Source organism: Hesperophylax consimilis, chromosome 4, assembly GCF_061612785.1.
Source record: "Hesperophylax consimilis isolate HC1 chromosome 4, BYU_Hcon_1.0, whole genome shotgun sequence".
Taxonomy (NCBI): domain Eukaryota; kingdom Metazoa; phylum Arthropoda; class Insecta; order Trichoptera; family Limnephilidae; genus Hesperophylax; species Hesperophylax consimilis.
The window spans coordinates 23,894,004-23,915,492 of NC_142839.1; the positions used below are offsets into that span (position 1 = coordinate 23,894,004).

At 38.9% G+C, this 21,489-nt stretch overlaps 1 protein-coding gene and 1 long non-coding RNA gene across 2 annotated transcripts in view; one reads left to right on the forward strand and one right to left on the reverse strand.

Moving 5' to 3' along the window:
• The window catches only part of LOC149424395 (uncharacterized), a 28,069-nt gene extending 11,357 nt beyond the window's left edge, over positions 1-16,712 (reverse strand). Inside the window, exons 1-3 of the mRNA XM_089631063.1 lie at positions 12,432-16,712; positions 8,992-9,274; positions 2,265-2,421 (exon numbers count right to left, since the gene is read on the reverse strand). Of these exons, the coding sequence (XP_089487189.1) occupies positions 2,265-2,421; positions 8,992-9,274; positions 12,432-16,418 (4,427 nt within the window). The 5' untranslated portion in view covers positions 16,419-16,712. The remainder of the gene's footprint in view (positions 1-2,264; positions 2,422-8,991; positions 9,275-12,431) is intronic.
• Positions 16,713-18,373: 1,661 nt separating this feature from the next.
• LOC149424396 (uncharacterized) lies at positions 18,374-21,120 on the forward strand. Its single transcript, XR_016302114.1, has 4 exons — positions 18,374-18,531; positions 18,644-18,715; positions 19,768-19,815; positions 20,998-21,120. It is a non-coding gene; the product is annotated as an uncharacterized LOC149424396 (long non-coding RNA).
• Positions 21,121-21,489: the final 369 nt, after the last annotated feature.

Here is a 21,489-nt window from a genome sequence, read left to right on the forward strand (position 1 = left end):
AAAATTTTTGATCATGGATCTGTCTTGGCTGATGATCCAAGACTTGATGTCTGTTTTATATTTCAAAAAAAAATCGTTCAGTCTAATGGCTAGTGGGAGAGCATTATATAGCCTTGTTGCAAAATATCTAAAATTTCTCTGGCCAAAAGTTGTTTTAGCGAAAGGGATTTGTAAGAAATTATGTCCTTTGGTTCTAGTATCACGAGCAGTTTGGATATTGTCAAAAGTAGTTTTGTGTTTGAAGAGGTATGTTAGTATGTTTTTGGCATAAAGTTGCCTAATGTCCATAACACAGATTTTCCTAAAGATTTCATCCGAACTGCTTGTGATTGGTAGTTTGAGGATAATCTTTATTATAAGTGTCTGAGCTTTAGATATATGCTATGATACCATATTCTATTAAAGATTGACAAAGTGCATAGTAGATTGTTTTGAGCTGGCTTAGGTTGAGAAAGTTGCGAGTTTGTCTAAAAAAGTAAATGAATTTTCTAAGTTTGTTTGCTGTAGTGGTTATATGTTGTTTCCACTTTAAATTGCTGTCAAAAATAATACCTAAGTATTTAATTTTAGTTACCTGTTCTAAATAAGGGCAATCACATATTATCGTATTTGTCAGGTTGCAAGCACATATTTTAATTTGATTTTCTGGGTTTCTTAAGGTAGGATTAATACTAAATTCAATGTATTTAGTTTTGGTCACATTCATTGTTAGTGTATTATTGTTTAACCATCTTTTAACCACAGTTATGCCCCTGTTAGCTTTTATGTATACATCATTCCAATTGCTTGATTTGAAGAGGAGAATCGTATCATCAGCGAAACTTACAATTTTGGCATCTATTTGAAGATTACATAATTCATTTATGTATATTAAGAACAGGGTAGGACCTAAAACACTTCCTTGAGGCACGCCGTAGCTAATTGGTAATTGATTACTATTGCAGTTGTTGATTTTCACTCTTTGCTTTCGGTTTGACAGGTAATCGCTAATAATAGTAAGTTCATCACCATTTATACCAATATTAGATAGTTTTTGTAAAAGTTTAGAGTGAGAGATAGTATCGAATGCTTTGCACAGGTCTAAGAATATTGATATGCATTTTGATCCCTTGTCTAAGTTTTCATTTAGAAAATCGGTAACTGTTGCTAGGGCTTCGGAGGTGCCTTTATTTTTCCTGAATCCAAACTGGTTGAGTGATAATATGTTATTTTGTTCAAGGTATTCGATTAGTTGATTATTAATAGTTTTTTCAAAGACTTTAGATAGTGAATTTAGTAATGTAATTGGACGATAGTTAGTTATGTCCGCTCTAGAGCCTCCTTTATGTATTGGGATTATGATTCCGTGTTTTAGTTTGTCAGGGAATCGGCCTTTTAGGATGCTTAGGTTAATAAGATATGTTAAGGGAGTGGTTATTTCTGATACAAGTTTTTTTAAGGCAATATTTGATATATCGTCCAAGCCAGTTGAAGACGAGTTTTTTAATGAGTTTATGATCAATTTAGTATCTTCATTTGAAATTTGTTTTAGACTAAAATGCAAGTTGTTGGGCAAATTTGTATTACAGCTTAGTGAACTGGAGTTGGTATGGTTTACATCGATATTTTTTGCGAGTTGTTCACCTATTTTTGAGAAGTATTTATTTGCATGATTAACAATAATATCGGGATTACTAGAAAAACTAAATATTTTATCATTTACTTTTAGTTGTTTTAAGTCATTCGTAGGATTAGGTTGAGAGTGAGTGGCTTCTTTAAGTGTTTTCCAAAGTTTTTTAGGATCATTATTACAGTTTTCTATTTTCTGTTTGTAATATATCTCTTTAGCCTTTCTTATTATTTGGGTACAAATGTTTCTATATCTTTTATAAAAGTTTCGAAGTTGTATATCATAAGGATTGTTAATAACGTTTTTGTGGAGTTTGTTACGTTTACGGATAGATTTAATAATAGTGTGGTTAATCCATGGCTTAATTGGTAAAATATTATTTGGTATATGTTTTATAATTATGTTTGTATGTTCGTTAATGGTAGTCTGTAAGTAATTGATAAACTAACTATATAATATAGCTAGACTAACAAAAGAAGGTGCGCAGACGCAGGTCTCTTGCCATGCGCAGAAAGGGCATGATTTATTAGTAGTTCATTCATTGGTGGCTCGCCACGTCGCAATCTTCCCGCACCGCGCTTCATTCCTGATGACACTAGAGAACAGTCTTTTGTTGATTTAATTGGTTGGTGAGAGACTGAAATAAGACACTAACCTTGCATTATGGCGGTTATTGTTCCCAGTCTCCTCAGCATCACACTCTGCTCGAGTGAGATCATCCACAGAGAGGCGCTTCATCGGAGAGTCCAGTACACCTCGGGTCTTGGGGTTTGACTGTCGTACCATTCTAGAGATCTTTGACGGAGAACAATCTAGAAGCAAATGTACAACGCAATATGTAGAATGCATGAAGACCGCTGGAGAAATGCATACACAGCAGGATATTGGGATCACAGGAGCCTAGATCTACCTGACAAAAATTCTCAGGTTAAAAATAAACTTACAATATTTCATGGGCATACTGGCAAAAAACGTTAAGTCGGCAATTTTACATTTTGACTTAATGCGGTACTACGAAGTTATAAAATGGCAGAACACATTTAAGTCGTGTTAAATTAAAATTTTCTATAATTTAAAATTTTTATTTAACACTAAGTCTAAAACAAATATTTTTACACTGGCAAAAAAAAGTCTATGGATGTGCACTGTTATGGTTGCCCATAGGCACTTGCAGACCTACCTACGCATCTAATTATGGACACGACTATGCACGTGGCCGGAAGTTGATCACGCGCTCAAAACATGTCAACACTGTTATGGTTACCCATACAGACTTACGTACTTATATGTAGACATACCTACCAGAGGCGGTCCCTGCCTTAGTGCATTTGTGCACTGCACTGCCAAACATCGATATACGTTAGAAATGTAAATTCGTATATCCACTCACGAAGAATTCACGCGAGATCATTATAATATTCTTACCAATCAAAGTTTGTACTAGACTCCCGCGCATGCGAAAAACAGTGTAATATAATATCAACCCGTGCATTTTCGGCTTTGCCCGAGACATGCCATGTACCTTCTATAGGCACTGTCTCTAGAGGTCGGAACCGTGAAATGAGCGAGACAGGTAGAGACCCATAACGGCTGTTGATGTGTTAGAGCAGTGGAGATAGAAGCTGGTCGGTGCATTATCGGCGCATGCGCCGAAACATCCTGATATATATCAAAAACCTTAAACATGCGTAAAACGTTTGGAATGCATTAGTTAGGATTGACAGATTTCGAACTATTTAACAATGTTATAATATTCTAGCGTTACCGGCGCGATCTACATATATCTGCAAACTTGACAGTATTCATTATTGGCGATTGACGCGACGTTTTAACGGTTTTTACGAGTTTTGCTCTACAAAAAGCTTTTTAAAAATGAGTGCTAATGAAAACATTGCGGTTAACATTGATTTTATCAAAAGTAACCGAAGTTCATTTAATCCCAACAAACTAGAGATGATTTTGCGAATGCTGACGGAGCAATATCAATTTTACAATTATTTTACAAGTGTAACTTGGTGGAGTGTTTTATTGAAATAGTGAAACTGTTAAAAATAATTTGTACTATTCCGATGACAACTGTCGAGTGCGAAAGGTGTTTTTCTACGTTGAAACGTGTAAAAACATTTCTGAGGAATACTATGTCCCAAGATCGTCTCAATGCTTTATCAATGATGAGCATCGAAAAAAGTTTGATCTCGTCTATACCAGACTAATAATCTTGTAATTGAAGAATTTTCTCAAATGAAAGAGCGACGAATGGATTTTCTCTACAAATGAATTATTTGTATTGGGTATGTAGTTCCCTTTAAATCACTTTATTTTCCTATTTTACATGTTACCATTATTTGTGAAATGCACTGCTGGCAAATTCTGTCACGAGCCGCCTCTGATACCTACCCAAGCGACCGGAAGCCGACCATGCGGCCGTTGCATGTTCAACGGCGTCTACACGTACCTACAGCCAATAGGAACGTTCATTTCGATAACATGTCGACTACTGTGGCACGCTAGACCAATGAAATCGCTCAAATAAAAGCATAACCATATATGGAATATCCCCACCACTCGCCTCCACACGCCAGCGGGACATGAGGAGCCAGCGAGCCTAGCCGTTCTCCGCCAGTTGCCTGCAGACCGCGTTTAAAGTAACACAATAGACCTGTCTCCAATCATCGGCTTGCCGCCGACTCGCGGACCCTTTACGTGATGTAGTTGGGTCACGTCCTGTACCACCAGCCGCCACACAGACCGTTGTTATAGAGTTGTGTCATGTCTCCGCCTACCACTGCCATCCACATCACACTGAGGCGGTGAATTGTTGCTCCCGCCCAGAGTTTACCTCCATCAGCGCCATGCCCGCCCAGAGCCTTCCAGCTGTCCACTCCAGACTTAGGCGGTGAATTTGTAGCCTCCCGCCCCAGTGCTGTCTACCCGCCTACGCTGTCCGTTCCCTGCCTGAAGCCAGCTCAGCCAATACTCAAGGCCCTCACCAGCCGCTCGCACGGAGCCCCCTTGTTTCGCCCCGAGCCGCCCTGCAGCCCCATGCCGTTCCTCGTAGGCGTCATGCCCGCCTACCACACAGCCCTCGCTGCGCGGTGAGCTCTCGCCTACGCAGGACCACCCGTCCTAGGCGTCCCCGCCTATGACCTCCTTCGTTGTTAACACGTGAGCTACTAATGTACTTAATTCCATCAGAGCCTTTAGATTCAATAGAATGCCCTAGTAACTACAGGTCTTAAACTGGTTCATTGTAACTGTCTAACATTCCCCCTTGTATGTGATAATAAACCTGTCATACCAAAATTACCTGTTTCATTGGACATTGTACTACGGAACCTACCCCCAGAGATGGAGTTCTATCCTCTGCCGGCACTCTTGTGCGGCGAGCATATAATACACTTTTACACAGTAACATTATAACTTTCTATACTTAACACTGACTTCCAAGATGGGGCTCAAACCTATCTTAACACTGGCGACCAAAGTGGTGCTATGTTACAGAATACACTATGTTACGGTATAACACTGGCACCAACATGTTAGCCTTTCTGCAATATACATATAGCTATGTATAACAGCACATATCTGCCCTTATCATTTCTGGTAGAAAACTTGAACTCAACTTATGTAATTGTTTATGGCCGTAGGCGTATATTTCATCAAAATTAAAATTCAAAACACCTTTAAAAAGTGATGAAACAAAAACTAGATTATTGAACCTATGTTTTCCATAGGTAACTATTAATTTACCTATGAAACCTATTTACTTTAGTTTTTGTTTCACCACTTTTAATGACTTTAAATCACTTTTTGTAGGTGTGCTGAATTGTCATTTTGATGACATATCCGGTCACCGTTTTTTGATTTTGTTTAACTATTCTGTAAACGCCACATAACATTAAGGCAATGCCATACGTAGTAATGCAAAATCATGTGTTTTTGGTTTGAAAATTTGGTCGCCTAGAAATGTTTCAGATGCTTTAATTAAATATTGCGAGTAGAATACATCTTGGCCTTTGAAATAATCGAGTATTTTTTAGATAAGTCTTTTTATAAGCCCAGAAAAAAATAATGTAAAGGCCTATGAAAACTGCTTTAAAGTTCAAAATCTCCTACTTACGAACCCATTTTCGGTTATGATTAAGGCCAAAAAGTCAGGAAACTGGGATGCCCACAAGCAATACCAGAAAGAGTACAAGGTAGCAATCCAGAAAGCCAAAACATGCTCCTGGGAGAAATACTGTGGGGAGATGGAAACCATCCCACAGACTGCAAGAATCCAAAAAATTCTTGCAAAAGACCCAGGGGCAGCAAAAGGCCCATTCAAAAGAGCTGATGGAGGATTTACCAACAGTTGGGAGGAGGAGTTGGAGGTACTGCTGGGGAAACATTTTCCCGGCTACAAAAAGTTAGAAGCAGATGACACCGGTCCACCACCAGCCCGAGTTACACGGGAAGGTAAGGACTGGGACACTGCGGCTAAAATAGTTACTCCCTCCAGAGTTAAATGGGCAGAGGGTTTGACCCTTTTAAAATCGCAGGAGAGGATGGAATCTTTCCGGCACTTCTACAGAGGGGCCTAGATACAATCCTACTTCCGGTGACGAAGATCCTGAGGGCATGCTGTGCCCTCGGATACATCCCCATACCATGGCGGAAGACAAGGGTAGTGTTCATACCCAAACCGGGGAGAGCTGACTACGACCAACCAGGTGCATTCCGCCCAATTAGCCTCACCTCATTTCTTTTGAAGACAATGGAGAGGCTAATGGACAGGCACATAAGGGACGGGACACTGAAAGAGAAGCCTCTCCACGAGTTACAGTTTGCTTACCAAGCAGGTAAGTCAGTCTACGCGGCACTGCACAGGTTGGTGTCCAAACTGGAGCAGGCACAAGCGACTGGGGAACTGGCGGTAGGGTTATTCCTGGATATAGAGGGAGCATTTAACCCTTAAATGCATACTGTTGCAAAACGGCAACATACCGTTCAAACCACCTTTAACTCTTTGGTGTATACTTAATGCATGCCGTTTTAGAATTATCAAGTTCACGGTAATATATTTTATCGAGTGGCATCACTTTTTTTTTCTTTCGCGAATGTCAAATGTCACTTTTTCTTTAACAAAGTGAAGATTCTCGAAAATTGGTTGGAGGTTAGAATTACAGTTTTGTTTTGCTGTTATTATTTTGATTTTCTTAGGTAAGTAGATACAATAATACAATACTTATATGTAATAACTCGTATTTTTCCGGTACACTTATTAGTTCTGAGAAATTTTTTTAGGTTTTTTATTTTTTTTTCATACGTAAACTGTTCATATTAATTTTTATTAAATACATGGTGCTGTAAACCTGCAACAATTTTTATTTAATCAAATATCTTTAAAAAATTACAAAAAAATAAAATTCTTTATATTTCCTTTCATATGCATGTAAATATCTACAAAATATATTTTTTTCCAGAAAAATAAATAAATCATGCATTTAAGGGTTAACCGTTTGCACCACTATTAAATCCATTGATGAAGCGGCAGAAAGACATGGACTCGACAAAACCACCAGAAGGTGGCTGAGGAACATGCTCTCAGGCCGGATACTTACGGTGACAAGGGGTGAGGTATGCATCAAAGTGCTGGTGACACGAGGGTGTCCACAGGGAGGGGTCTTATCACCCTTGCTGTGGAGCCTGGTGGTGGACAACCTCATCCGGAAACTCAACAACAGGGGCCTATATACGCAAGGGTATGCGGATGACATTGCAACCATAATAAGGTGTTGGGATGCAGACACAACCCGAGGCCTTATACAGTCAACACTGGCAACAGTGGAAGAATGGTGTGAAGAAACAGGACTGTCAGTCAACCCAGACAAGACAGAACTAGTAATCTTTACACGTAAAAGGAAACTAGAAGGATGAAGCAATCCAACCTTCTATGGAAAGGAATTAGAACCCTCTGACACGGTTAAGTACCTCGGAGTCATCATAGATGCCAAACTGAGCTGGAAAAACCAGGTGGAAACTGTAGGCAGAAAGGCCTGTGCTCTAATGTGGGCAACTAGGCGATTCTAGGTTTTTGCAGAACGTGGGGTCTCAAACCTAAAATGATGCAATGGCTTTACACAGCCGTTGTAAAACCAAGGATCATGCACGCAGCCCTGGTCTGGTGGAGGAGAACAACACTGAAAACAGTGATGGTCACACTCAATCACATACAGGGACTTGCATGCAGAAGCATCACAGGAGCCATGAGAACCACTCCAATACTAGCCATGGGAGTGCTGCTGAACCTACCCCCAGTAAACATAGAAATAGAGGGGGCGGCGATGGCGGCAGCCTACAGGTTACATTGCAATGGCCAATGGAGAGGAGAGTTGCCCAGAAACAGTCACACGGAGATAGGAATAAGACTGAGGGCAATTAGTCCGACGGCTGGGATGAAGCAGGATGGCAAACAAGCCGAATACTTCTTCGGACAGCTGTTTAAAGTGACGTACCCCACAAGGGAGGAATGGGACACGGTCCCAGGTCCAAACTCCAAACAGGAACTAATCTGGTTCACAGACGGGTCCAAGATGGAGGAAGGAACAGGGGCCGGGGTCTGTCTACAGGGATCTAAGAGGGAACTCAGTATACCTCTAGGAATGCACTGCACTGTGTTTCAAGCTGAGATGAAAGCCATCTTAGCCTGCGCACAGGAGAATATGAGTATCGGGTACAGAAATAAGAACATAAATATATGTTCGGATAGCCAGGCGGCCTTAATGGCACTGGAAAGTAGCCGATGCGACTCCAGACTGGTGATGGAATGCAGGACTATCCTTATAGAACTGGCGACCATCAATAAAGTAACCCTGCTCTGGGTACCAGGACATAAAGGTATTGAGGACAACGAGCGGGCTGACGAACTAGCAAGGAAAGGGGCGAAAGCACCACTTGCGGGATCCGAGCCGGCCGTAAGAGTAGCAGCTTGCCACACCAAACTACATATCAAGAGGTGGGTCAAATCCCAACACTGGAAGGAATGGAAGAAGGCACCCGGAATGAGGCAATCTAAAGTACTCATAAACGGACCGGACCCTAACCGAACCAGGCAACTACTCGATATGGACAGAAACTCACTGAGGGAACTGGTAGGACTATTAACGGGACACTGCCATCTCAGGAGACACATGCAACTGGGAGTGGAAAACACCAACATCTGTAGGAAATGTGAAGAGGAGGAAGAGACTCCAATTCACCTATGGTGCCAATGTCCCGCTCTGCTGGGAATAAGGCTCAGATACCTGGGAAGACACAGTGTGGAACCAGAAGACATCGCCACATATCCAATGACAGCCCTGGTGAAAAATCTATCGTGTAAATATTAAAAGCATTGTTACCTGAGTCACTAGTTTCGGTACCGTAGTCACTTTCCTTTGCATTAACAAAAGGCCTCTTCTTTAGTCTGCGCTCCCGTGTATTGCTAATGTCCATGTTTTCATCATCACTGTCCAGTGTAACTAGTTTCTTCACTTTTGGAGAGTACACAGGAACTATGTGCTCCTTCCGGACGACTTCGATGGGTTTCTGTTCAGCATTCTCAACTTTCGAAGAATAGAAGCTCAAGGGTGCGTTCTTTCGGACGCGGAAAGGGAGGGTTGCCTGGAGAGTGGCCATTTTAATCTGAAATATAGACATTTTATTTAGTTAAGAGTTATTTAATTTTAGTATTACTAAATAATGTATTAGAGATTAACCATTATTTACCACACCGCTTTGATTACTTCTGTTTTGAGTACCCTTATTTATTTTCTCAAAAGTTCAAGGATTACGATAAATTATTTGATTTCCAGAGCAAGTGAAATGTATATTTTGCAAAATCCAAGTTCACAACATTAAAATGCTTGCAATTTTATAAACTGGTTTTTTACACATATTTCAGATATATACTCCTACTTAGTATACTTTTCTGTTATTTATTTATTTAGCGCATTGTTTTCATTTTAATTTGAAATGTGAGGTAAGATATTTATTTATTAATTTTTAAAAAACATGACATATTACAGTGATCTTTGGCTGTCCAACTAGGAGATTACCTGTTTTAGGACAGTCGGAAATAGGCAGATTTATTAAATGCGATTCTTGTTTTGTCTAGTGTATTGACTTTTACTTAATTATTGCACTTTATAAATAATTTGAAAAGTTTTCTCGGTTGACATAAGAAGTTGCTAACTATATATTTTAAATAATACAAACGTAGAGAATATACTAAAAGAATATTCAAACATGATAATTCTAAAATAGCAATAGATTAAAAAAATTATTGACGTGTGAGTTTATCAAATTGAAATTTTACTTTTTATTTAGATGAAATTAATAAGCTAGAGAATGAAAAATAGATAAAAGAAAGAAAGGAGATTAAAAGAAAATAGAGAATAAAAATAAGCAAAAAAAAAATACAAATAGGGAATTAAAAAATATGCAAAAAGAAAAAAGTATGTGTATATATAAATATTAAAAAAAATAGAAGCATGTAAGCTTTTCAACCATTCCGTGAAATCTTACTTTTGATTTGGTGAAATTAATGCGCCAGAGAATCAAAAATATACAAAAAAAGAAAAGAAATTGAAAGGAAGAGTAGAAATAGATAGAAAATTAAAAAATAAATTAATATTAAAAAAAAATAAACATGTCTGCTTTTTCTCCATTCCATGAAATTTTGTTTTGATTTTGTTGAATTAATGCTCTAGAGCAGGGGTCTCCAAACTACGGCCCGCGGGCCGTATCCGGCCCGCCAGGGTCTTCCATCCGGCCCGCGACATCTTATGACCAGTGTCATCAAGGACCCGCGACAGCTAATGGCTAAGACCTTGCTCAGAAGGGGCGAAAGCTCCGCGAATTTTTTCGTGCGAATAAATAAATATGCTCGTTGGCGAGGTACTTGGCACCAATACATTGCGTCCACAAGTATCGCGCGAATATATCGAGAGGATTTTTTTGAAAAATCTTTATTTGATTCGCAATGATATCAAGGTCTGAGAAACGAGTATCAAAAATTATCTTCAAAGCTACGTTATATAAAGCTATATTTTCATCCCTGAAAATTCTATTGTCCCCCCCCCCCCAGGACAGAAAATATGGGTGTCTAGAAATTAAAACGGTTTTGGCCCTCTGAACTCACTGGAGTAGTCAATGTAGCCCTCCGGCTGAAAAGTTTGGAGACCCCTGCTCTAGAGAATCAATATATATAAAAATAAAAATTTAAATTTGAAATCAAATATTGAAACATTTATTTAGCCCGAAGCCAGTGAGATTATGGCATCCCTAATTGGGATATATTGTAAGGCTGAAGGGAGTTGGGAAATAGGAAGAGGACAGTTGGGAAGTGCTGACTATTCAGATCTGATCAGCAAACACGGCTAGTGTCATTTCAAGCAAGCTCGAATTCTAAATGGTGGTCTATCACCAGGGCAGTACTGGTAGTATCTACCAATATGCATACAGACTGAAATCTTTCACTATTAAATAACCCTGCCACTGAAACTCAACAAGAGAATCAAGCTGAATTTTTAAGCTAAGTTTAAAATGTTGTTTTAATAAATTCACTGCAGAAATGAAGACTAAAATAGCACTGTATAAATTATCCAATTGTTACCATAATTGTATTTGAGTCCAGGCTGCCATCATTGCGGGAAAATAACAAGCTTATTCAAAGGGAATCAAGGGCACCATCAAGTTTTAGGTAAGATATGGGACTCAATAAAAAATATCTTATAAAATTATTTATATATTTTTATATAAACTTTACACAGCATACTCCCAATTATTACAGTTATTTTTTTTTTATAAAATAAGACACATGCATAAAGAAATACGAAAGTAATCTATGCAAAAAAAAATAAAATAATGTTTTCAAAAACATTTCAATAAATAAAAACCAAAAAAATATAAAGAAAATCTGTTTTTTAACAAATTACAAAATTATTGTAAGACACAATATTTTTTATAAAATCTAAGATGTTTTTAGTGGTCAATCATTAAGTTAATGTATTAAATTCAAAATCCTTAAAGATGTGACTTATCATCAAAAAATGGACTCGTCAAACCCATCAAGATAGGTGTAGGCATACCACTAACAGTCCCATTGTAATCCCATGCAAAACAAAGAGAGGTTACAACAGAGCTATCGATAGTAGAACCGCACCATTTACAAAACTATTCCAATCACACCAGGATTTCCTCGACAATAATGGCAAAAACCTGTTAACTATACCAGATATTATCTTTTTATAAATCCAGTTAAGTTATTAACTTCAAGACAAAAGTGTTGAATCACTTTTAGAACAAGAACCAATAAAATTACATAATCTGAAGAAAAAAAATCTTAAAACAAAAATGTTTCCACATAACTTAATCTAAAGCGCAATTTAGACAAACCAGTAATTTTGCATGATTCTAAATTTTTTTTTAAATCTGCACAATGACCCTGGAAGATCCTATGCAGTTTCCTGGCCTGTTTAAATTGGGCTTTCCATAATAACATGATAAAACATCAAATATTAATAATATATTGTTAAATGCAACAATATTCGTCATTCTTAAAGCCAACGTCAAGAGGTTAGCTGCCTAAAAACATGATTTAGAAAGAAACATGCCGATAATACAAAATCAAAATGTGCTGGCGTTTCATAGGTAAATTGTGTTACAAATTATGAATTTATTGAGAAAAATTATGATCCCAAGTATCCTAAATTTAAGAATATAAAAAGAAATCTTAATTTTAAAACACAAAAAATCATTCTCAGAAATTTAATATACGATTAATACAATGCAGGCATTATTTATTATCTTTCACATTATGGTTATTTGAAAATGGCATTTGAGGAGTCATGTTTTTCATGATGTTTTCAAAGTGTGCTCGGGCCACGGGGTTGTTATACCACTGGGCCGCAGCCCCTGGGGGTAGCAGCCCCAGTTGGGTCTGCAGTTCCAGCTGCTGGCGGAGGTAGGCCTGCTGCGCCAGCAGCTGCGGGGGTAGCAGCTGCACCTGCTCTGCCAGGCTGGGGTTGTTCCCACTGGTACCTGCTGCCCCCTTGTGACCACCCCCTCTGCCTGAATTATTACCTTTGCTAGGAGCCTGCGGTTTAAGCGTCTTCATCACCTTCGGAGGTTCTTTGGAAACTAAATCTCTGTTAGCGTGATTTGTACTGGTTATCTGAGAGCTTGAAATCAAATTTGATTGACTCGACGCATCGCTTCCCCTCGGAGACATCAACTGCTTATCTTCGGGAGATTGGCTCTTAGGAGAGGGACACGCAATCACTAACTTGGGAGACGAGCTGGGGGAACGAGTCTGCGACCTTTGAGAGCTTAAAGAATAAGATGCAGGCGTCTGTTGACTGCTGGACGACTTGCTATTATGAATGGGGCTGCCATTGTTTGAAATACGTGAATTTATAGATTTAGAAGTTTGAAAATAGTCGGGGAAATGCTTGGGGCTGTTGGTGGCAGATATCTGAGTGGATGAACTAGTTTTTAGATGTTTTGTGTGAGGGGGGGGCACGGGTATTCGAATGGGAGACGGGTTACTCGTATTCATTTTAAAAGACTCTTGTGAGAAAACTTGCGAAGGCGATGTCATCCGTTGAGTATAAGATTGTCTCTTGGCAAGATTAGTAATGGATTGCATAGTCTCTAAAGCTTTGGTTTGCTGAGGTCCCAACTGGCTCACAGGATGGGGAGTAGATAAGTCCAAAGCGCTGTCTGATTTGACAACTTTTGGCTGTGGCGAGGGGTTAGGTTTCCGAATGGGCTGCGCCATGGGAACAGGCTTGTACTTAGCCGGGACCACGGGAGTGGCTGCGGGAACAGGGAGGGGAACTAGAGAAGGAGCAGGAATAGGTGGCGGAGCACTTGCAGGGGGAGGGGTGGGGACGGGGGCTAAGACCGGCGCAGGAGCTGGCGAGCTACTTGTTTTTGAAACAAGTGAAGGAGAAAGTGCCGTTGGTGTTGTTGGTTCAGCAGAAGAGGAGGTTTCTTCGGGGGTTTTGGGAGAACCACTAGCAAGAGATTTTGGAAATTCTAGTCGCGTTTTGATATACTTTGGTTTATCAGACTGCTGTTGCAGGGACTGCAAGAATGTTTGCTGAAATGTTTGAGGTTTCGTAATTGGAAGCGTTTTAGAAGCTTTGTTATCCGAAATTGGTTTCAAATTGGGAACAGGGCCCTTACCACCGGATGCATCAGAAGGCTTAGCACTTTTACCATTTTTCTCATCAGTTCCTTTCTCAACGACTTTGCTTGTTATCTCAGTGTCGGGTAATTTTAAGATTTCTATATAGTTGTGAACCTCGGGATTATTGGCAGTAAAGTTAGGTTGCATTTGACTAGAGGAAGGAGTACAATTTCCTTGCGATTGGTTTTTAGAATCTTTGCTTTCGTTGGGTGTATCATTAGTTTTCTGGTCTTTTTGGTCAGTTAGTGTAATGGATAGTGAAGATGGTATATTAATATTACAAGAATGAAATAAAGATTTCAATGGATCACCTTGTGGCTTGGCTTTGGCATTTGGCAATTTTAGCTGAGGTCGAGGCGAGTGAAGGTTAAAATTTTTAGTAACATCTTTCTTAGTTTCCGACGGCTTTTGAATGTTTTCAGGTTTATTAGGTAACCGCGGTACACTTACTTTAGGGGGGGGAAGATTTACTTTAGAAGCAGGGAGATTAGGTTTAGTGGGAGGAAGATTAGCTTTAGGCGAGGGGAGATTTACTTTAGGGGGGGGAACATTTGCTTTAGGAGAAGGGAGGTTCGGTTTAGGGGGGGGAAGATTTGCTTTAGGAGAAGGGAGATTGGGTTTAGGGGGGGGAAGATTTGCTTTAGTGGGAGGAAGATTTGCTTTAGCAGGAGGGGGATTTGCTTTAGGAGGAATGTTTACTTTTGGAGAAAGAATATTCATTGTGGAGGTAATGCTGTCATTGGAGTTTAAATTAAATAGATTCTTAATGTCAACATTCTTACTATGATGCACCTCACTTTTGGGTTCTTCCAATTTGGGAACATGAGCAGGTTTTTGCACTTGAGGGGAACTATGTGATGGGGTGGGCTCGGTGGATACTTTTCTTTTCACTGGAGAAGACTTGACAGTTCCGGGTGAGGGTCTTAAGTTATCCAGGGTCCAACTTGCTGGCGGAGTTTTCAAGGCAGGTTTGGGAAATTTAACTTCCGACTTCGAGGCACTTTTCACTGCACTCGGAGGCGGGAACGGTGCAGAACTGATTTTATTACTAAGAGAATAGATAGGTTTAGTAGGAGGTGGTGCAAGTGCAGCCACAGTTGCTTTGGGTGCCGGAACACTACTCGCAGGGGACGGCTTAGTGGATGCTGGTGTACAGGGTGCTGGTGTACAGGATGCTGTTGTACTGGATGCTGGTGCACTGGATGCTGGTGCACTGGATGCTGGTGCACTGGATGCTGGTGCACTGGATACCGGTGCACTGGATGCTGTTGTACTGGGTACTACAATCTCACTTATTTTCTTTTCAGGAGTCAACTTCATTTTTTTACCCTCTGTCAATTGATCAGATGTTGATTTCCGTTTGCCGGGACTTTTATCCAACTCCATTTTTATACTCGGGGATAGTTTTTCAGTTTGCATTTTCTTGGGTGATGGAGTTTCAACATTGGCTATTACAGTCGCCTCAGATCCTTCCTTAGTGGGCGAGCTGGAGCATTTTCCAGCGCCCACTCCGCATTTAGCCGTGAGCTCAAAAGAATTTAAGAATTGAGATTTCTCAACATCCATTGAAGAAGATGGTTGTATGAAAGGTGCATCTGTTTGAGAGACCCCTGACTCGGTCTTCAGGTTGCTGTCAGTTTTAACTCGATTATCCTTCTGGTCGGGGAAGTCAGATTGGACCTTCTCTTCAGGCACAGGACTGAACGTGCCTGAGGAGGCATCGGAGCCGGCCTCTGTGAGCTGCGAGGGAGCAGGACTGGAAGAGGGGCCCCCATGCAGGCCAGGCCTCTTAAGGCCAAAGAACCCAAATCGGTCCCTTATTGCGCCAAAATCTGATATCTGGTAGAAAAATCTCATGGGCTCATTTCTCTTCCAGTTGTAAATGTAGGCTATATCCATCAGGGTGTAATAATCCGGAAGAGGAACTCTCTTGTACAGAATATCAACAAAGAAATTGGACACGTCTACGTCATATTTCATGCTGAGAAACTTTTTAAGGTGACAAATATTGACAACTGCCGGACATTGTAAAAACCTCCTTGTAGGGGCGCCTGCTTCATTGATAGTCGACTCGCTCCCGCTCTCCGACGACCTGCTGGACTGGCTCTCATGTTCCGCGCAGTCCATGTACTCTAACGAGAAGGATATTACATCCTCGGGGCTGAAGATGATCCTCTCTGTGTCTTCTCCGCGTTGCTCAGGAGTAGCACTGGCGGCGGGACCTGGTCGAGAGGAGTAGAAGGCTTGACGGCGTTGCATTTCTCTTTGGAATAGGCCGGGGACCAACTTGTAGACAATGTCTTGTAAGGCCTTGTCAGGTTTAATGTTAGGCTTGGCAGAATTGATCATCATTTCACAAATAGGGCAGTAACTCTTAACCTTCAGATGTTTTATAATGCAGCTACGGCAGAACGAGTGCAAGCACTCGACGATGGTGGTGGCGTCTATGTAATATCCGCGGCACAAAACACACATTAGCTGAGAGTTGACTTCTTCTATCATAGTCCTCGGAGGCGCTGCAACCCCGCCGCGGCCGGTAGAATCATCCATAGCGATAACCTTACTGTCTGATGTCTTACGTGTGGTAACCATTATGAACTAACCGCTGAAATCAATTTAATCGGTGATGTCGATTAAAGTTCTTAGCATCCAAATAAAGTGTGTCGAAAATTCATAACAGTCAAATGTACTGGGCGACATCTTTACGGGAATCCAGGCTATCAAAAAACCACACCACGCGTTCACGTAATTGATTATTGTGAATTATTTATTTTCCCACAGCAGAACTTCAGGCAATGTTTATTTTGTACGCGCAATGATATAAACTATTAATTATTACGAATAATCGATAGAAATCGCCGCAGTGAAAGTGTACACAATAGACGCAAAAAGAATTGTTGGTAGCACTGTGTCGAATCGAACTGCTTACGGCTTTGACATTCAACAATCGCGAACCGAGGAAACAATGTCCGATAACGATAATATGGTTGATTTAAACAATTAAAGATTTAAAAAATAAACAGATAAAAAATTCCATTTTATTAACAGTACTACTACTCACCTAATATTGACGATATTTTCCAACTCGAAAATAAACGTGGACCGGATAAGAAGGTTAATTTGGCGCGAATATGTACACAATTACGCGTTACGTTGGTGTTCCTGTCGTTCCTGAGGGTACAGCTGTTACCGGCTACAAAGTGTAAAATTTTATAACCCGTCATGTTATGAGTCATGTCCTACCGATCCTTCCGCTTTTCACACGAAGGAAAATACTTTTTGAATGATAATAGTAATTTGAATAAAAAATACTTCGTTTCATTGTATAAATATGTAAACAAAATACAAAAAAAAATTATTTATGTACATTAATAAATTATTTATATATACTCAATAAAATGGTGTTCAAAGCATTTTTTGTACAAATTACATTTAAAATGTGTTTAATCACGAAGTGATTGCCACCTTTAAAAGGTAATAATGGTGTTTGGTTCAATAAAAAACAAGGAACATTAAAAAATTCAGAAATACCCATTTCTTATTCAGCTTGTCCGGGGGTAAAGTGCATTAACTTCGGAAGGTGATTTTACATGACCTCATGAATAACCCACTCACCATAGTGGTAAAGTAAAAAGGTAAATAATATGTTTTTTCGAAATTCGATTGTTTTTTCCAGAACAAAAATATTTTCCATAGAAGAATATTTATTTTTTCATTCAAACAATTCAATATATTTTCAGTGAATAAAATTAATTTATGGCGCCGTTCTACAATAGTTGGTAGTAGAAGTTGTTTTATGGTTAGTAATCCAATGGTGAGCATAGCTGCCTTCCAAGCAATTGATCGAGGTTTGATTCTTGAACTGGGTGTAAAATAAACATGACAAGATGTATTATGAGAGTGACAAGAGAAAGACATCAAAAATTATTTTGCAGTTCCAATTTTGAGAAAGGCAATGAAAACAAGTTTCTGCTAAGAATATTAACGTATAGGAAGGTATTTTATCGCAATTCTCCAAGCAAACACATCCAATTTTGAAAATGATGACTTAAATTCAAAGCAAAAGTTTTAGACTTCATTGAACCGGAGTTATAGACAGAGTCACAAAAAAGGTATTTTTAATAATAATATAAAACTGAAAAATACTGAATTAGCACAAATATTATGGGAAATCTATTTCGATTTTTGTACTCTTATGTTTAGTTTCTAGAGGTAAAAACATTTCGGTTTTCCGACCGTTTGGTGACTAAACTTTGGTCACTAACGGTTGAAAAAACATTTTTTAAACAAGACAGAAGTTTGGATTTATAATATTGATCGTACCATGTTTCCCTTTTTTACCGCCCACTTACCATATATTTTTCTGGAACTGCTTACGATCTAAGGTTCACTGTCCCATTTTTAAAATTTGTCATGAAACTTTTAAAAAAACTCACTATCTTGCACTGCATTGTATGATAAAAAAAAATTCAGTAAAATTTATTCCTAACAGCAATATATGTACACCAGGTACTTATTTATTCAAATAGTTTTATTTTTTTCAACGGCAACACAGTTTAGCTATTTCCGTTTCTCTATATTCCATTCTCGGCATATAGAGAGTTCGCAAAATATTCTTTCACTTATATTCTCGCCATCAGCTCGACTGCAGGTTTCTTTTGACTTCAAGCTAATAACTTGGAGCTAAAAGAATATGAGGGCTAAGGTATTTATTGCGTTTTAAACTCGTCGACCGCAGCTAAAATAATAATCGTTTAGTGTTATCAAAACATTACCCGGTGTTTCCATTAACATGTTTTCTGTTTTCTCGTTTTTAGTGGCGTAAGAAGCGTATGCGGAGGTTGAAGCGTAAACGCAGGAAGATGCGTGCAAGGTCCAAATAGACTAAGGTACTGTACATTTTTGCTTATCTAAGTGCTATTCCGAATATCATAACATAATTTGTGAAAGCTACGCGTGAATTCTCCATTTTTGCGTGTTTGGAAGTTTCCGTAACACGTGTATGTTTCTACGACTAGCGTGTCTGGTGCTGTCAATGGCTATTTTTACTAGGCAATCATTTAGCTAGACGTAAGCCTGGCTTCACTTTCATTCAGATTATTGATCTTTTCTGTCTTCGGCGCACTTGCTAGTGATTTTTCCCGCTAACCGACCCGTTCTCTTATAGTGTATTTTCATTTTACAATAATCTTGCAGGCACTTCGCCGGTGAAATAAAATTGATTATAATATTACGTTTGTTCCTTACAACAGGTTTTTCTTTTTGGTAAATTAATATTTTTCTTTGCAAAACCGCACCCCGCTTCTCTTGTTCATGACACGCTGTTAACCTAAAAATATTTTAATGGGTCGCGACAAACTATTTCAAAATAGTTTGGCCTTGATCGAATGTATTGCTGGTCAAGTGTTATGTTCGCGTTTTTGACAGTCCACAACTGCGACTATTCTCCAATAGCATCAAACACAACTTTTCTGAAAGCACATGTCAAACAAAGCGAGCTTTCAATAATAATATTTGGCTAATTTATATATCGCCGTTTTCGTGAAAAATCACCTCAAGGGCGCTGTACAAATATTTGTCTTAAATAATTTATACTAGAACTACCGACTTAAAACTAGTGACTTCCGAGACTTATATCTAGTGACTTACGACTAAGGCCTATAACTACTGTCTTCGACTGGGCCTATAACTACTGTCTTCGACTGGGCCTATAACTAAGTGTTAATGACTTACATATATATTTACATATGTAGAAACTTACTTGCCAATGTTAACAATCTTCTAGTGTCAAACCCACGTTACACACTTTCGTTTCGATTTTTATTGGTTTCTTCAGACAACAGCATTTGTAAGTTAAATTCTGAACAGTCCCCCCCCCCCCCTCATTTACATAATTTTACTTTTTGGTAAATTTTTAAAAATTTGTTATTCTATTTTTCAGAACTATATTTCCGCACCATCTCGCTGCATCCATGATGAAGTCCATAAGGTTAGTTGAGTATTATTTTACGTTATATAATCAGCAGGTGGTCAATGCCAACCCGGAATGAAGCTATTTTTCCTATTATTTGGGAAAGGCCTAGCTTTGTTTTGGGGATATTATCTTGGATTCTCCACACCAAAAAGTTGATATTCAACTGCTGGCACTAAGTCTCCATACATTTTTCATTCTTATGCCCTTTTCTCATTATTCAACAATCACAGTATTTTCAGTTTTTGCATTGTAAGGTGTACGTTTGCCTATCGATTTTCTCACCCACATGTTTTCTCTAGTAACTTTGGTATTATTATGGCACTGTGCCATAAAATTTCAATTAAGCACATTATTTTAACTAGTTGATTTAGCAGCACCTTTACCTTTCTATAAACCCACAGACATAGGAATTAATAGACGAGAAGATAAAGGCGAGGGGTAAAATCAACTGTTGAAGAACGAAGGGAGTGAAGATGACTGTGATTCGTCAATAAATCAATCTGACAGTAAATAGGCATCTCGCATTATAATATCACCATTTACTTCTTAAAAGTAAAATCTGCTTTGAATGAATAGACATTTTTACATGGGAGCGCAAATTACTCGCCACGTTATGAACAAATTTGCGAAGTCCAAATTCGGCAAAGTAAGGCAGCTTCTATATTCAGAGTCGTAGTTAGTTTCAGAGTATTTAGTTAAGACACTTTTATAAATGTTCATAATTTACTTCCCAGCAACCAACCAGCTTTGTGTTTCGCGTCCAGACGTTTCTCGATGTGATAGTAACAACTGATTCATATTATACGATGTGAATATGCTTAAAATAAAATAAAATAATGCTTATATATGGAATGTAATACGACAATTGGGTTTATTCTCTTTTTTCGCATCTATTTTTACCAGTTTTCATAGTACAAGTAAACATTTTGCCGTGTTATTTCGTAAAATGAACCGATGATGCCTCGACCATAGTTCGCACAAGAATGATGACGTCACGTTTTCAAATATCACTTGAGGCCGTACGCGAGCCCAGCCGGCTCAATGGAACCGGTATGGGGAGTGGGGATAATACGCTTTTAATCACTTAGGGCAGGTCTACCTAATATTCATATGTCTATGTATAAACCTCATTTCCAGTTTTTTATATGAATGTTTTATTTATCTGTAAACTAATAAAAGTGTTTTTGTTTTTAACAGATGCAGTTTTAACGACAACATCTACAGTAACTTCTAAGCAAGCTCATCAACAACTGGGTTTCTTCTGGCATTTCAACTTTTAAAAACTTGTCATACAAAATAAAAAAAAGTACAAAAATATAACCAATATCTTGTCAATCAACCATCCGTCCCATCTTTTTATCAATAAGACTTCCTGTGAGATGTGGAAACTCTGCATTTCACTCTTTATTTAATATTATACTGGTACCGGGACTGGTCCTGTGCAGGTATAATTGGAGCAGTCTGCTCTGGGTCTTGCCGATAATACCCGAAGCCTAAAATAGCAAGTTTTTACTAACGCCACAGTCGGATGCAGTTTGGCTTGGGGTAAGCCCTGCGAAATATTGTGAATCGGGATTCATATTAGATTAGTATTTTTGTACTGACTTGCTGACAGAAAGCTTGCCTGCTATTTATTATACCGAGTGCTAACTGTACTGATCACATCAGTCGAGTACTCGGCAGGTGCAA